The sequence below is a fragment of the Spea bombifrons genome, chromosome 5, assembly GCF_027358695.1.
Source record: "Spea bombifrons isolate aSpeBom1 chromosome 5, aSpeBom1.2.pri, whole genome shotgun sequence".
Taxonomy (NCBI): domain Eukaryota; kingdom Metazoa; phylum Chordata; class Amphibia; order Anura; family Pelobatidae; genus Spea; species Spea bombifrons.
The window spans coordinates 39,932,674-39,949,766 of record NC_071091.1 but is presented as its reverse complement, the minus strand read 5'-3'; the positions used below and the strand labels follow the sequence as shown (position 1 = coordinate 39,949,766).

General features: G+C 41.9%; 1 protein-coding gene across 2 annotated transcripts in view; it reads left to right on the top strand.

The window, feature by feature from the left end:
* Positions 1-5,860: 5,860 nt before the first annotated feature.
* The window catches only part of GOLGA4 (golgin A4), a 71,243-nt gene continuing 60,010 nt past the window's right edge, over positions 5,861-17,093 (top strand). For both annotated transcript variants that reach the window (XM_053468198.1, XM_053468197.1), the window contains exons 1-2: positions 5,861-6,299; positions 10,913-11,005. In XM_053468198.1, coding sequence (XP_053324173.1) covers positions 6,225-6,299; positions 10,913-11,005 — 168 coding nt within the window. In that variant the 5' untranslated portion in view covers positions 5,861-6,224. The remainder of the gene's footprint in view (positions 6,300-10,912; positions 11,006-17,093) is intronic.

Sequence of the window (17,093 nt, the reverse complement as noted above, 5' to 3'; positions counted from 1 at the left end):
TGTTGGGTTGTTTGAGGGGTAAAAGGCCACATTTGTTACATATGCAATTCAGTTTTTCAACTTGAAATTCTAATATCTGGTCATTCTGCCCCCATGTCCTATTTCAGACATGTATCCCATCAAACCATATATTTTTGAACACTAGACAACCCAGGGTATTTGAATGCTGGTATTTTAACCCTTTCCATGAAGTAATTTTACTGCCAGCCTTTGTCAAAATTTGTGGTAGTGTTTTTTTTCACACATTTGTGGTAGTGTTTTTTTTGGTATGAGTTTAAAGCCCCTGGTATATGCCGTTGCCAAACAACACAAGAATATGTATTCAGCAACATTTCCTGAGTACAGTGATACCACCCATGCATAGGTGAATTTTGACGTTTGACATTTGACGTTTGTGAACCCGGCCAATTCAATTTACCACATACACCAGTATTTTAACTCTTTCTATTCCAGGATTTTTGTGAAGATTAAGCAGTAGTTCTAGGACTTCCTTAAAAAAATAAATTATATATATTATATATTTCCGGTGCTTCTGACTCCCCTGTCATGCAGCCGGGGCAGCGTGTAGATGTCTACGCGATTCGTGTAGACAACTTACGCTGCAGCCGGAAGGAGGTGTGGCTAGTAGCTGCAGTTGTCTGCGTCCATCGCGCAGACCTTCCCCGGCTGTCAGAGATCTCTGACAGTCGGGGAAGGTCTGCGCGATGGACGCAGACAACCCCATCTACTATAAGGCATTTCTGGAGGCAGAGTGGCACATAGGGGGTCAAAAGGCATATCATGGGGCACAGTGGCATATAGGGTTAAAAGGCATATCATGGGGCACAGTGGCAAATAGGGGGTATAAGGCATTTCTGGGGCAGATGTGCATAACTGGGGGGCAGGTTGGAAAATAGAAGGAAATAAAACTAAAATATTTTTCTCAATCATAGCTTTTATTAAAAAAATAGTTTACATGAATTAACATTTACTGGTAAAACTTTTTTCCTATAGGGTCATCTTATATTCTGGCTTTTTCTTTTTTTCCTAAATTAATATTCAGATTTGGGGGATTGTCTTATAATCAGGGTCGTCTTATAATCGAGCAAATACGGTAGTAAGATAAGTTTATGTGTATAAATGTATATTCATCCATCTGGCTTCACACTGAAAGGTCATTTGCATTTTATAACATCCAGCGCACAACAAAAGAAGCTTCGTATCAAAGCCTTTAGTAGATATGAGATTCTCTAGTTTAGTGTGCTTGAGTAGAAACTCTTTTTTTGTTTTTTGTTTATGGAAACTGAATCCGGGATATACTGAATGAACAGCACCTGTGTGTAAATTAGCTTCCAGGCTCCACTCCAAACATAGCTGTATGCTGGAACCAGAAAAGTGGTGGTGCTCAGACCTGTTCATAAAAACTAAATGTATCTTCAAATGAGACACAGTGTTTGTGATAGACGTTCCCTTGGACAGACAGCATTTGGAGCTGACATTCTGGGGAGCAATCTTACTGAGAGCATACTTTCTGTAAAAGACTGTGCGCATATTCCGGGGGGCAAGAATATCTTGGGAGGGAGACAACTCTGTCAAACCTATAGAGAGTTCAACAGAGAGAGCCCAGATAAACTCTATCCCTGCAGATAACACTTGAGTATTGTTCATTGATGTTACTGTTTGTGTTACATGGTTGTGTTATAGTTATTGTATTTGTGTGTTGAATATCAAAAATATTAAGACTTTTATAGTGGGCTAATTTAATAATCAATACGGTATATTTATTTGTACACACTTGTATGTGTTTTATTTCAACACACATTCCCTAAAGAAAAAACCTTGTAAGAAGGTCATAATTTCTTTTGCTATAGTATGTAGACATCCATCACTACCTATGGTGATTTTCTCCAATTTGAATTACACATCTAGCAAATAATTATGTCTAGCAAATAGCTGTGTCATATAACTCCAACCTTATGTGTGTCTGCTCTGGAATATATGTTTTTTCACACACAGGCTTTTTACACTTTGTGTAAAATCTACTTAAATGGACAAGCACACATACACTATGTGTACAAAGTATTGTACACTTGAAATTTCACCCATTCATCCAGTAGAGCATTTGTGAGGTCAGACAAGAAGCCCTGGCTCACAATCTTCAATCCAGTTCATCCCAAAGGTGTTTGATCACGTGGAGATCAGGGCTGTGCGCAGGCCAGTCCAGCTTATCCAACCGTGTCTTTATCAACTTTGTCACGCTGGAATAAAAAAATGCCTTCCCCAAACTGTCCCCTCAAAGTAGGAAGCACAGCATTGTCCAAAGTGTCTTGGTATGCTGAAGCTTTAAGAGTTCCCTTCAGTAAGTAAGTAAGGTGCCTAGCTTAACCCACAAAAAAAGCAACCCCATACTATTATCCCTCCTCCACCAAACTTTATAGTTGGCACAATGCAATTAGGCAAGTAACGTTCTCCTGGCATCTGGCAAACACAGACTCGCCCATTAGACTGCCAAACAGAACATATTTCCACTGCTCCAGAGTACAGTGGGGGCATGCTTTACAGCACTCAATCCGATGCTTGGCATTGTACTTGGTGATGTGAAGCTTGCATGTAGTTGCTTGGCCATGGAAACCCATTCCATGAAGTTAATGCCGCACAGTATTTGTGCTGATATTAATACCAGTGGAAGTTTAGAACTGTTCAGCTATGGAATCAGCAGAGTGTTGGTGACTTTTAGGCACCATGCGCCTCAGAGCTCAGTAACCCTGCTCTGTGACTTTACATGGTTTTCCATTTTCCAATAATACCACTTACAGTTAGGAAGGATGAAATTTTACAATTTGACTTATTGCAAAGGCGGCATCTTGTCAGAGTACCAGGCTTTTTCCCCAAATGTTTGTAAATACATACTGCATGGCTAGATGCTTGATTTTATACACCTGTGGCAATGGGTCTGATTATAATATCTGAATTCAATAATTAAGAGATGTGCGTCCCCATACTGCCCAACATTTCAACATTTTTTTTTAAAAAACTCACCAATACAAGAAATTGCACTTTACAATGTCGTGCTCGCATCGCCACTTAAAACACGCTTTATTTTTGTCAGCACGGTCATGCATATTGAAAATAACCAACACATTGAATTGAATTCTCATAAGCCTCAGCCAGACATACTACTTCCATGATGCTAGCTGAGCTTCATGAGGAGTGCAGCAACAGTAAAGCTGCAGATGCTAGCTGTGAACTAAAATTCCTACGATTCTCAGCCAGCCAGGTGTCCACCATGATGCTGGCTGAGCATCATTGGAAGAGTAGTCCACAGCAGCAGAGAAATTTTTTAATTAGTTAGCCTCCCTCCTTTGATTTTGGAATCAAAACATTTGCTACTGCAAAAATGTTTAGATGAAAAAGTTCAATTTTATTCAGTGGAATCGATCACATTATTCTTCACGATATTCTTGTAAGAAACTTTTATTTCTTTATTAATTCATGTAAACTATTTTTTCATATTTAGTAAAAGCTATGATTGATAAATTTTTGTTTTTATTCCCTTTTATTTGCCAACCTGCCCCCCCCCGTTATGCACATCTGCCCCAGGCTTTCCACTCTGCCCCAGAAATGCCTTTTACCCCCCTATATGCCACTCTGCCCCATGATATGCCTTTTAACCCTCTATAGGCCACTCTGCCCCATGATATGCCTTTTAACCCCCTATATGCCACTTTGCCTCCAGAAATACCTTATACCCCCTATATGGCATTCTGCCTCCAGAAATGCCTTATACCCCCTATATGGCACTCTGCCTCCAGAAATGCCTTATACCCCCTATATGGCACTCTGCCTCCTTAAATGCCTTATACCCACATGCAGACAAAAAACCTCATAATGTCTGTTTCATGAATGATTGATTGATGTAAGTAGGGATTGAATGTGTGTCATTGTGTGGGCTAGATAGTATAAAAGATTGGATGTGTTGATATGTACAGTTGCACTTGCGTGAATGGCGCAAATGGGGTATGAATGTCCTGTAATAGCGGTTAAAGCCTTGGCGTGGCTTTACTGCTCATGTGGACTGACCACGTGCTAATTCAACCAATTTGGGTGTCTGTGATCCATATAGTATTGTTGACATGGATGACTGATCTTTGTAAAAATGGTTGAATTCACACTTATTTTATTTAAAGATAAATAGGCACTCAGTATCCACTTTTAACATATAGAGAGGAACAGGTAGAGTTTACAGAGGAAGTGTCGGTCTTAATCAGGAAGGGGTGTGGCCTTGACTGGAAGGGGTGGGCCAATTTTAGATTGGGGGGGTGCCGAGTTTAGTATTGCCTAGGACAGCACAAAACCAAAATACACCACTGACTATTGGGGTGTTGTTTGACAGTGACATATACCAGGAGTGGTAAATTCACACCTGAAGTACAAAAATTACTACCAGAAAGTTTGACAAAGGCTGATGGTAGAATAACGGCATGGAATGGGTTAAAATACCAGCATTTGAAATACCCTGGGGTGTCTGGTTTTCAAAAATATATGGTTTGATGGGGTAAATTGCATTGGCCGGCTTCAAAGATACCCGAAATGACCAGATTTCGGGAAAAATGGTTTTGAAATAGCAAAACACTACTTGTAATTATTGCCCAATAACTTGTAGAAAAAAAGCAAAAAAAAAACATAAAAACATTAGGGATTTCTAGAATCTATTTAGATTTTTTAATTAGTTTTTGCAAACTTTGAAGATTCTTCAAATAAAAGTGAGAAAAAGTCACATTTTATCTTTTGTATAGTAAATTAGAAGATATGATAAAAAATAATCGAATCTAAAGAAAAAACAATATATGATATGTGTGGGTGCACAAACTGAGAAAAAAGAAAAGTACAGCTTAACAGCAACACTGAAAATGTTAACCCCCTAATGTCCATTGACGTGCCTGACACATCATTTCATTAAACAAGCTTAGAAAGTGATCTATGGTCACAAGGCATTCAGCGACACCGAACACTCACCCCAGGACGCGTTGTGACCGCTCTGGAGAGCGGTCACAACCGCCACTGCGCGTCCTTTACAAAAAAATAACAAAGTTGGGAAAGTTCACGAGAGGGTCTCCACTTGCAGGTTGAATACAGGTACTGCATTCAACCATGCAAGTCAATGGTGCCCAGCTTTCTAATCAAATAAAATTAGCGCTGTATCTTCCCAAAAAAAGCATTTAAAATAAGGAAGGGGTGTCTAATTTAAAAATGAATGGTTGGATGCAGTAAATTGGAGTGGCCGGGCTGAAAGATAGGGCATAGGCACTGACTAGGGGTAAGAAACAGTCTTGTCATTAAGGGGTTAATTAAGGGAGCCTCCAAGTTCCTCTATTCAGTGGCACTACACATTATCCAATGATATGGACGTACAAATTTAAAATATCGTTAATATCTAAATGAAAGACACAGTAAACCTAAAGGTTTTTGTCAGTAATAGCAATTTTAGAGAGACTTAGTATGTAGGTTTCCAGCTTGTCAGAATCATTTCATTTTTCAATGCTCTAAATAAGTATTTAAAAAAATCGTTCAGTTTACGAGCCATACTTAAATAAAACACGGAACGGGTAAGGTCTAACGTAAATGTTCTTCACTGCTTCCTGAAGATAAAGACAAGAACGTGAGGTTAAAGCAGGTCGCTGTAATAATGGACGGACAGGCATGCAGTACTAAGGAAACCACAATATAAGGAGCTCCAACGCGACTCGCCAAAGCGTCATCAGATGGGCAGGCTACAGCGCTTCCTTTCTGGGCTTGTTTGTCCCTCGCTGCTCCCTCTAGTTCCACGTTGGCCACGCATGCGCTAACGACATGTCTATTGCTTCGGATTAAAAGACTAAGAACCTAAAACCAGGAAGAGGAAGAGCTTTAACTCCATGATCAGTAGCACATACCTGCACATAGTACTTTAAAGACCAGTTAGTTTTTCACATACTGTACATTAGATTATTAATGAATACGTTTACGATATACATATATTAACTGATCTTTATTTGCGTTTAGCCGTTACGGGTTGATAACACGTATATTTGTAGGAAGGCATGAACACATCTAAAGATATATGTATATGAAGAGTAATTGATTATATGTACATTAGAGCTTATTTCGTATGTAAATACCTTTCGACGCTTGTGTGTGCTCACTGGAGTTTCGTCACTGTCCGTTGAGTTTGCACCTGCCCTTTACCCCATTCTTACTACTCGAAGATGTTCAAGAAATTAAAGCAGAAAATCAGCGAGGAGCAATCTCCTGTAAGGAGTTCTCTCAGCCCCCAGCAGCAGGTGAGCTATATGGATCCGGCGACAGCGGCTGTGTGTGTTGTGTCTCGTGGGTTTGAGGCTGATTTTCTGTCTTCCTCTTTTAACCCCACTCAAAGGAAACGTGTGTTCAAAAAGTAACTCTTGAAATGAGAGTGCCTGTGTAAATAACTTAAATGTTAGTCCTAAAAGTTTATAGTACATTTCTCTCTCTTCTACAGTAGAAACATAGAATTTGACAGCAGGTGAGATCCATTTGGCCCATTTAGTCTGCTCTTTAGATCAGACCTATACCAGTCATTGATTGGTCTTTACGCCTGTCATGTGCATGTTTAAATTCCCTCACTGCATTAGGATCTACCACTTCTGATGAGAGGCTGTTCTGTTTATCTACTATTTTCTCAGTAGTAATCTGAGGTGTTATAATACTCCAATACCAATTTGAATGTTTTAAAGTTTAGTTTGTGAAGCTTTGTCCAACCTGCGGCCCTCCAGCTGCTGCAGGACTACATCAATCATAATGCTCTTTCAACCAAGGACCTGGCAGAGGAGTATGGGAGATATAGTCCTGCAGCAACTGGAGGGCCACAGGTTGGACACCCCTGTTTTAGGAGATGGAATTCAAGATGTGACCTATTATATAGTAAGGCATTTCACATGTTTTATGGATGTAAGTGCCCCATTATGTTAAACTAAAAGACCCCTAATGTTCTGCAGCTTGTTTATATGTGAGATGCTCGGGTTTGTGAACAAATAAGTAGCCACAGTGGCTTTTTAATTAATCGGCTGAAAGTATTTCTTCTGGCAGTTCTATTTATTTAACTTTTTAAAGCTATAGTGTCATTGTCTGAATCCTTAATCAATGTTACTCAGATATTTAGTTGTTTATTTAATGAACTAGACAATTTCTGAACGTGAACTTCATTGTTGATTATGAAGAGCGAACATTGGTGATCTTCCAATCTTTAAGGTTTGTAAGGAGCAACGTTTTAATGCACGGTTGACCCATATATGTGTTATCTTTAATAATTAAGACTTTTGTTTATGCCTTCTTAAAAAGTAAATGGATTTATAGTCAGTGAAGCTACCTGAGGGAGAGTAGCTCTTTACACACAAGTAAGCTGTGCAGAATTGCACTTCGTTAGTAAGAAGTTGCTCTTCTCTTTCCATGATGATATTCGATGCTATTACGTATGTGTATATACAGTGGATATAAAAAGTCTATACACCCCTGTTAAAATGCCAGGTTCTTGTGATGTTAAAGAATGAGGCAAAGGTAAATCATGTCAGAACTTCTTCCACCTTTTAATATGACCTATAACGTGAACGATTCAATTGCAAAACAAACTGAAATCTTTGGGGGGGGGACTCACAATAACCCGGTTGCACACCCTCTTATACCTGGGACTGTGGCTGTGTTCAGAATTAACCAATCACATTCAAACTCATGTTAAATAGATGTCATTACACACCTGCCATCATTTAAAGTGACTGATTACTCACAAATAAAGTTCAGCTGTTCTAGTAGGATTTACCTGACATTTGCTTAGTTGCGTCTCGGAGCAAAAGCCATGGTCCTAAGAGAGCTTCCAAAGGATCAGAGGGATCTCATTGTTGAAAGATATCAGTCAGGAGCATTTTCAAAGCATTAGAAATACCATGGAACACAGTGAAGACAGTCATCATCAAGTGGAAAAAATATGACACAACAGAGACATTACCAAGAACTGGAGGTCCCTCCAAAATTGATGAAAAGACAAGAAGAAAACTGGTCAGGGAGGCTTACAAGAGTCCTACTGCAACATTAAAGGAACTGCAGGAAGTACTGGCTGTGTGCCACATGTGACAACAATCTCCCGTATTCTTCATATGAATGGGGTAGAGTGGCAAGACGGAAACCTTTTCTTACAAAGAAAAACATCCAAGCCTAGGTGAAATTTGCAAAAACAAACATCACGTACCCCAAAAGCACGTGGGAAAATGTGTTATGGTCTGATGAAACCAAGGTTGAACTTTTTTGCCATAATTCCAAAAGGTATGTTTGGCGCAAAAACAACACTGCACATCACCTAAAGAACACCATACCCATAGTGAAGCATGGTGGTGGCAGCATCATGCTTTGGAGCTGTTCTTCTTCAGCTGGAACCGGGGCCTTAGTCAGGGTGGAAGGAATTATGAACAGTTCCAAATACCAGGCAAATTTGGCTCAAAACCTTCAGGCGTCCGTTAAGAAGATGAAGAGGACCTTTCAACACGACAACGACCCAAAGCACACATCCAAATCCACAAAAGCATGGCTTCACCAGAAGAAGATTGTTTTAGAATGGCTCAGCCAGAGCCCAGACCTAAATCCAATTGAACATCTGTGGGGTGATCTGAAGAGGGCTGTGCACAGGAGATGTTCTCGCAATTTGACAGATTTGGAGCACTTTTGTAAAGAGTGGGCAAATATTGCCAGGTCAAGATGTGCCATGCTTATAGACTGCTACCCAAAAAGACTGATTGCTGTAATAAAATCAAAAGGTACTTCAACAAAGTATTAGTTTAAGAGTGTGCACACATATGCAACCAGGTTATTATGAGGTATTTTTTTTCCCCTCAAATATTTCAGTAGGGCTGCAACAACTAATCGATAATGAAAATCGTTGACAACGATTTTTATCGATTAGTTGAATCGATTTTTATCGATTATAAAAAGAGGTTTTTTTTGGAGCAAATGCTCTGAAAAACTCCTCACCTTATATAATCCGACCTCAAACAGAGATCAGATTATAACACTAGAATCCAGATCCACCACAACGCTGCAGGGGACCTGGATTCCCCTCACTGTCAGCCGGTGGGTGTCCGTGCGATGCGCACAGACAACTTCCGTCTCTCCCCTCCACTTCTGTTGGGGACTTCTACGATGCAGCGCCAGCATCACATAATGTAGAAGCCCCAGCGGAAGTGAAGGGGAGTAACCAAGGCTGTCTGTGCGTATCGTGCAGACCCCCACCGGCTGACGCAGAAGAGGATCATCCTCTCTGTCAGCTGGTGGGGGTCTGCGCTATGTGCACAGACAGCCTCTGTTGCTCCCCTTCGCTTACGCTGGGGCTTCTATGAAGCTCCAGTGAAAGTGCCTGTCAGCAAGGGAGGTTCACAAAACACCAGGGAGTCGGGAGAGAGGCAGAGTGGTGTCTGCCTCCTCCCCCCTCCCATACACCTCTCTGTCTCTCTACCCGACTCCCTGGTGTCTTGTGAACCGCCGTTGCTGACAGGAGGCAGAGTGGTGTATGGGAGGGGGGAGGAAGCAGAGTGGTGTATGGGGGCATAATGAATTTCAGGGTAGCAGAGTGGTGTATGGGTGTGTAATGAATTTCATGGAGGCAGAGTGGCATATCTGGGGTAGTTAGAGTGGTGTATAGGGGGAGGCAGAGTGGTGAATCAGGGAGTATAATTAATTTCAGGGGGGTGCAGGGCATTTATAGGGGGCGGAGTGGCATATCAGGGTGCACAGTGGCATATAGGGAGGTATAAGGCATAAATGGGGGCGAGTGGCATATTGGAAGCTATAAGGCATATCGGGGGGCACAGTGGCATATAGGGGGTATAAGGCATAAACGGGGGCGAGTGGCATATTGGAAGTTATAAGGCATATCGGGACACAGTGGCATATAGGGGGTATAAGGCATATCGATATTAGGCATATCAGGGGGGCATAAGACATATCTGGGGGTAAAGGGTATATCAGGGGGTTCAGTTGCATATCACTGGCATATAAGGAGTATAAGGCATATCGGGGGCACAGTGGAGTCTCTGGCATATAGGAGGTATAAGGCATATCTGGGGGCAGAGTGGCAAGCTGGGGGTCAGATGTGCATAACTGGGTGCAGTTTGGTAAAGAAAATATAAACAAGGCTTTTTTCTCATAGTTTTTATTAAATATGAACAATAGTTAACATGAATTAATATTTACTAATAACTTTGTATTAAAACGGTGTTTGGGTTCTTGTAGCTTTTATTATGTTACTGAAATAAGGTGAATAGAGAAATGCCATTGTGATAAAGAGATGAAAGTCTAAATTGTAAGTTTTTTTTATTACATTATTTTAAATTAAAAAAAATTGCATTTTTTATCCGATTAATCAAAAAAATAATCAGCCAACTAATCGATTATTAAAATAATCGTTAGTTGCAGCCCTAGATTTCAGTTTGTTTTGCAATTGAATTGTTCACGTTATAGGTCACATTAAAGGTGGAAAAAATCTGACATCTAATCAAACTCCTGGCTCAGTGAAAGCGTTCTCATTTCAGCTCCCAGGGACCTCCCAGATCAGGCTCTTCTGGGGAGTGGATTCATGACAGCCATTAGTGTGAGGGAACAGAGAAGGGGAGGTTAAAGGAACCTATAAGGCCATGTTTGATACATATACAGTTTGTATTTTAGTGCTAGCCTGCAGAAGAAAAATGGATTTATGCTTGTTTGTCCCCTAGTGTGTTTAATTTTGTCTAAAATTGCTTGTTGGTAGCACTTAAATTTCATAAAGTAGTAGAGATCTGTAAGACTGTTTTTTTTGTACATTTGATATATAACTTGATAGAGCTATAAATACCGTTTTCTTAGTTGGCTCAAGTCTTTATGTTGTATTCTCTGACAGGGTGTCCCTAGGGGTACACCAACAGGCAATCGGAGCCGATCATCTTCCACGGCAGAGCAGCAGGATGACAGCACAGCAACTCCTGACAAAGAGGTTGGTTTATTTTCTATTCTTAGCATGTCTTTCTCATATGCCATCTGTTCAATTATGCAGTAAGCAATATGGATGACAAAAACAGGCATGGAGAAGTTCAGCCTGTGCTGAATTTTCTGGTCAGAACTATTACTCAAGTAACTCAAAGTTGTTATTTTGTGACTATACTCTATATTTACCTTACATTTTACACTTAATTGATTGATCGTGTAACTAATAAGTGGTCTATCAAATGGAGTTTACTTTGCAAAACCTGGTTATTATACTCCCAGAATTACATTTGGACCAATACAGTATATTTTTAATACATTGTTTTTTGTTTTTTTTTAGTTTTTTAACAGAATACTTTCTTTTGGAGCCTTCGTAATCACACCTGTTGTTTTTATTTATATAGTAGTCATATAAAAATATTTGCCCATGGATGTTGTATGTAGAAATACACTCTTTACACATAATAGCAGACATTAAACACACTGGGACATGCCACTTGTGCTCTCCTGAATATTTATTACAAAAAAAAACTGTTACTGTCTTCTTTTTTTCTTTCCTGACACTTCTCTGTAAAACACAGCATGGCCTGAAGAAGGTAGATTTCATAGTTTCAGAATTAGCTGGTCATTTTCTAATGACCAAATTTGACATTGCACAGAGCATTATAAGAGTTGTTTAAAATTTTATTTTTATTGAATGTTGTAGTTAATTGTGCATTGGCCCAGTTTATGTTTAGTGCCTTCTACCAACATGTTTTGTTTAATTACTAGAGTTAAAAATTAGTCTTCTTTCTCGTTTAATCCAACTCCTGACTGCCTCTGATGAAACCAGGAATCATTACTATGTAAATGTACATACATTCAGTAGCAACATAACTGAAGTCACTAAAGCAGCAGCCATTTACAAATACGCTTGCAAAACATGAGTGATTGGCTGCTACGCCCATTGAGTTCTTTGTGTGTTCTACTGAGCATGTGCATGAAGCATACTGAGAACTGGGGGAGGAGTTTAATAAGTGATTTACTTCAATAACTAAACAATGCATGCACCTATTTGCATGCGGTAAAACGTAGAGTCAGGGAAAAATGGGGTTTAAGAATAGGGCTGACAGTATTCTTAAATCCCTGCACCTTTAACCCCCTGATGACAATCGACATGCCAGGACCGTCATGACTTCAAACGCGTGCAGAAATCGATCTATGTTCGCTTTCTTCTCCCAAACTGCCGAGATCGGCGTCAACATGCGCCATACACTGTATGGTGGCGGACACCCGTTTTAAAATAGTTTAGGAGGCGATCAATGATCATCTGCCGAAAAAAAAAAAAAAAAAAAACGAAAATAATCCCGCCGGACTACTTAACTGTGTGTTGCTCTTACTGTGTGGGCAGCGTCTCTTGTACTGGTCACAGGAAGCAGGAAAACAGAGGAGTCACGTGCATTCATCTCACGTCACATGACTGCTCCGTTCCTCCTCCCAGTGGGCGGGACAAGAGAAGTTGGTGCAGAGAGGCAGAGAGAGAAGCAGCAGGGCCCCTACGGAAGTCTGCGAGTGAGAGATCTGCAGAGCAGGTAAGGGGGTGAAGGAGGGTGTATGAATGAGTGTGTGTGATAGCATGGCTGTGTAAGTGGGGGGAGGATCTCTAGATATATATACACACTGCTCCACAAATTAAAGGGAACACTAAGATTACACAATTTAGATCTGAATGAATGAACTAATCGTATGACATACTTTCGTCTTTACATTGAATGTGCTGACAACAAAATCACACAAAAATTCTCAATGGAAATCAAATTTATCAACCCATGGAGGTCTGGTTATGGAGTCACACTCAAAATCAAAATGGAAAACCACACTACAGGCTGATCCAACTTTGATGTAATGTCCTTAAAACAAGTCACAATGAGGCTCAGTAGTGTGTGTGTGTGTGTGTGTGTAGCCTCCACGTGCCCGTATGACCTCCCTACAACGCCTGGGCATGCTCCTGATGAGGTTGCGGATGGTCTCCTGAGGGATGTCCTCCCAGACCTGGACTAAAGCATCCACCAACTCCTGGACAGTCTGTGGAGCAACGTGGCGTTGGTGGATGGAGCAAAACATGACGTCCCAGATGTGCTCAATCGGATTCAGGTCTGGGGAACGGGCGGGCCAGTCCATAGCATCATTGCCTGTCTCTTGCAGGAACTGCTGACACACTCCAGCAACATGAGGTCTAGCATTGTCTTGCCTTAGGAGGAACCCAGGGCCAACCGCGCCAGCATATGGTCTCACAACGTGTCTGAGGATCTCATCTCGGTACCTAATGGCAGTCAGGCTACCTCTGGCAAGCACATGGAGGGCTGTGCGGCCCCCCAAAGAAATGCCACCCCACACCATTACTGACCCGCCGCCAAACCGGTCATGCTGGAGGATGTTGCAGGCAGCAGAACGTTCTCCACGGCGTCTCCAGACTCTGTCACGTCTGTCACATGTGCTCAGTGTGAACCTGCTTTCATCTGTGAAGAGCACAGGTCGCCAGTGGTGAATATGCCAATCCTGGTGTTCTCTGGCAAATGCCAAACGTCCTGCACGGTGTTGGGCTGTAAGCACAACCCCCACCTGTGGACGTCGGGCCCTCATACCACCCTCATGGAGTCTGTTTCTGACTGTTTGAGTGGACACATGCACATTTGTGACCTGCTGGAGGTCATTTTGCAGGGCTCTGGCAGTGCTCCTCCTGCTCCTCCTTGCACAAAGGCGGAGGTAGTGGTCCTGCTGCTGGGTTGTTGCCCTCCTACGGCCTCCTCCACGTCTCCTGATGTACTGGCCTGTCTCCTGGTAGCGCCTCCATGCTCTGGACACTACGCTGACAGACACAGCAAACCCTTTTGCCACAGCTCGCATTGATGTGCCATCCTGGATGAGCTGCACTACCTGAGCCACTTGTGTGGGTTGTAGACTCCGTCTCATGCTACCACTAGAGTGAAAGCACCGCCAGCATTCAAAAGTGACCAAAACATCAGCCAGGAAGCATAGGAACTGAGAAGTGGTCTGTGGTCACCACCTGCAGAACTACTCCTTTATTGGGGGTGTCTTGCTAATTGCCTATAATTTCCACCTGTTTGTTCCGTTTGCAGAACAGCATGTGAAATTGATTGACCATCAGTGTTGCTTCCTGAGTGGACAGTGTGATTTCACAGAAGTGTGATTGACTTCGAGTTACATTGTGTTGTTTAAGTGTTCCCTTTTATTATTTTGAGATATATATATATATATATAATATATATATATTGATCTTTTTGTACAGTTTTGGTGTGTTACTTTTATTAAAAGTGTGGTCATTTTCGCTTTCGGCCAGGGCAAAGTGCTGGGGAAAAGTGTGCGTGTAGGGCAAAAAAAAATCCTGGCTCCTACCTTTTTTAGCTGGCTCCTAGATTCAAAACAAATTTGTCAAGCCCTGCTGTAAACAAAATAAAGAAGTTGAAAAGAGTTCTCAGGAGGGTCTCTCCAGACATTCCTGAGAACTCTGGCTTCACTTGCAGGTTGAATACAGGGACTGCATTTAACCATGCAAGTCAATGGAGCCCAGCTTTCTATTCACAATGTGATTAGTAAAATAAACGTAAATGGAAAGAGTTAAAATACTGGAATGTTAAATGCTCATGAGGTGTCTACTGTTAAAAAATGAATGATTTGATGGGGTAAATTGAATTGGCCGGGTTCAACAATGTCCCAATTAACACATTGGGAAGGATGACCACATGTCATAAATTTCCAGTTTTAAAAATGCACACATCCCAAATGTGGCTTTTTAGCCCCCAAACAACCCGACAAACCCATGCATGTGAGGTATCGCTGTGTTGCGGAACACATATTGGGGTGTTGTGTAACAGTGACATATACCAGGTCCTTTTAAATTCATACCTAAAGTCCAACGTGTGTGTGGGGGGGGAAATATACACAAAAAAATACTACTGTAAACTTTGACAAAGGCTGGTGGTAGAATTAGTGCATGGGAAGAGTTAAAAATGCCAGCATTTGAAATACACTGGGGTGTCTAGTTTTCAAAAATATATGGTTTTATAGGGCTCACTGAATTGGCCGGCATCAAAGATGTACCAAATAGGGCATGGACAGTGGATCGCCAATTGTCAAAGTTCAACACTGAAAAATGCACATGCCCCAACTGCGGCCATTTTGCCCCAAACAGCCAGCCACTGTACTCAGATGTTGCTGAACACATATAGGGTTGTTGTGTGACAGTGACATATACCAGGACCTATTAATTCATACATGAAGTGTGAGGGGAAAAATAACTAGACTTGGGCACCAGGGGGCTCTTCGTGCTCGTCTTCGGGGGCAAAAAAATCTTCGTATTCCGCGAATATTCGTCTTTTCCTGTCTTCTCTTCGGGCGAATATTCGTGGACATTCTTCGTGTTCGGTTTTTCTTCGTTTTTTCCGGTTAAGGGGTTAATACGGGGTTAACGCGTACCGCAGCAGCTCTGGCGCCAGGAGTTTAAATGTCCGTATGAGCAACTCTGCTGGCGACCAATAGGGTCGCTCGTACAGACTGTTAAACTCCTGGTGCCGTAACTTACCCTGCAGATCCCACTGGCCTCCCTGTTCTATCAGTTAAATGTCCGTACGAGCGACCTATAAAGTCAGTAAGTACGGGTAAGTTGCAGCATTGGGGTTAACTTTGTGGCTGTTGCAGTTATAGGTCCACCATAAGAGCATCCCTCCAGACATGTTGTGTGCATCTATGCTTTTTGCAAAACTGCTTCCTCAGGTACGTGACATTCAGCTCTCTCCTTCTCAAGTATCCATCTTCGTAATTAAATAATCCAGTTCATAATATGGTAAGTCAGTGTGTCGTTCATCAATGCATCTCAAGTCAATTTCATTAACCCTTGCGTTTCTGGTATGGAAAATTGATTTGGTTTAACCTTAGCGATGCAAGAATGAGCTCCAGGACCACAAGAAATACAGAAATTGATTTTTTTTTAAACAGTTGGTTAGGAGCGATCTGATCATTATCAGCCCACTTACTAAACTCACAGCATTTGACCTGGAAGCACCCTGGACTTTCAGGTCAGTGCTGGGGTTTTTTTTTTTATTATTATTATTTTTTCTTTTTTTTACACTTTCAATGCTGAGGTTTAATTGGAGCACAGCATTGACTGATATTTAGTCCCCACAAGCTTGTGGGGACAAATGTTAACCCCTGCAATGCCACGAATGTGTTATACACAATTGTGGAATTGAAGGGGTTAATGCTGCAGTGTCGCTCTCATGGAGCGATCAGGCAGCAGGGGGGTGTTGGGGCTGGCCTCCACACTCATGTGGAGACCAAAGAACCTTTCCCCCTGGCCCTAAAGCTGCCTCTGGCAGCTGGGACGCAATTGCTGGTCTATAGACCAGCCATTGCAGGGGGAGTCTCTGATGACTGCTGTAGGCTTCCATGCCTATAGGAGTCATCACAGGGCTTGTGGGGGGTCGTTTTAGCTGTTGCTGGCCTGCCTGGGCTTCCAGACAGACCACCAGCAGCAGAGCCCCGTACAAAACAGGAATTAACCCCTACAATGCCGTGATCGCGGCATTGAAGGGGTTAACGCTGCACTTTCACTCTCCTGGAACAATCAGGCAGCAGGGGGATGTTGTGTCAGGTCCCCACGCTTGGGGACCCAATCAACACTCAACCCCCTTTCCTGAAGCTGCCTGTGGCAGCTGAAAATTCGATTGCTGGTTTTCCTGCAACCGCGTTTTCAGCCTACAGGATCACTCCATGGGAGTGATGACAGGCTTGGGGGCGGGATCTGAGTGGCTGTGCTGTCTGCCCAGACTCCTGGGCAGACAGCACCAGCAGCGCCCCCCGCGATCACAGGCTGACAAACACCTGGGATTTGTCGAGCCCTGGTTTAAATGTAAGGTACTGTTTAGGGCTGCAACTAACGATTATTTTAATAATCGATTAGTTGGCCGATTATTTTTTCGATTAATCGGATAAAAAAAAACAATATGCAAATTTTTCGTTTATTTAAAAGAATTTAATGAACTGGATGTTAAAAAACAACTTAAAATTTACATTAACATTCTTATTTTGTTATGATGTAA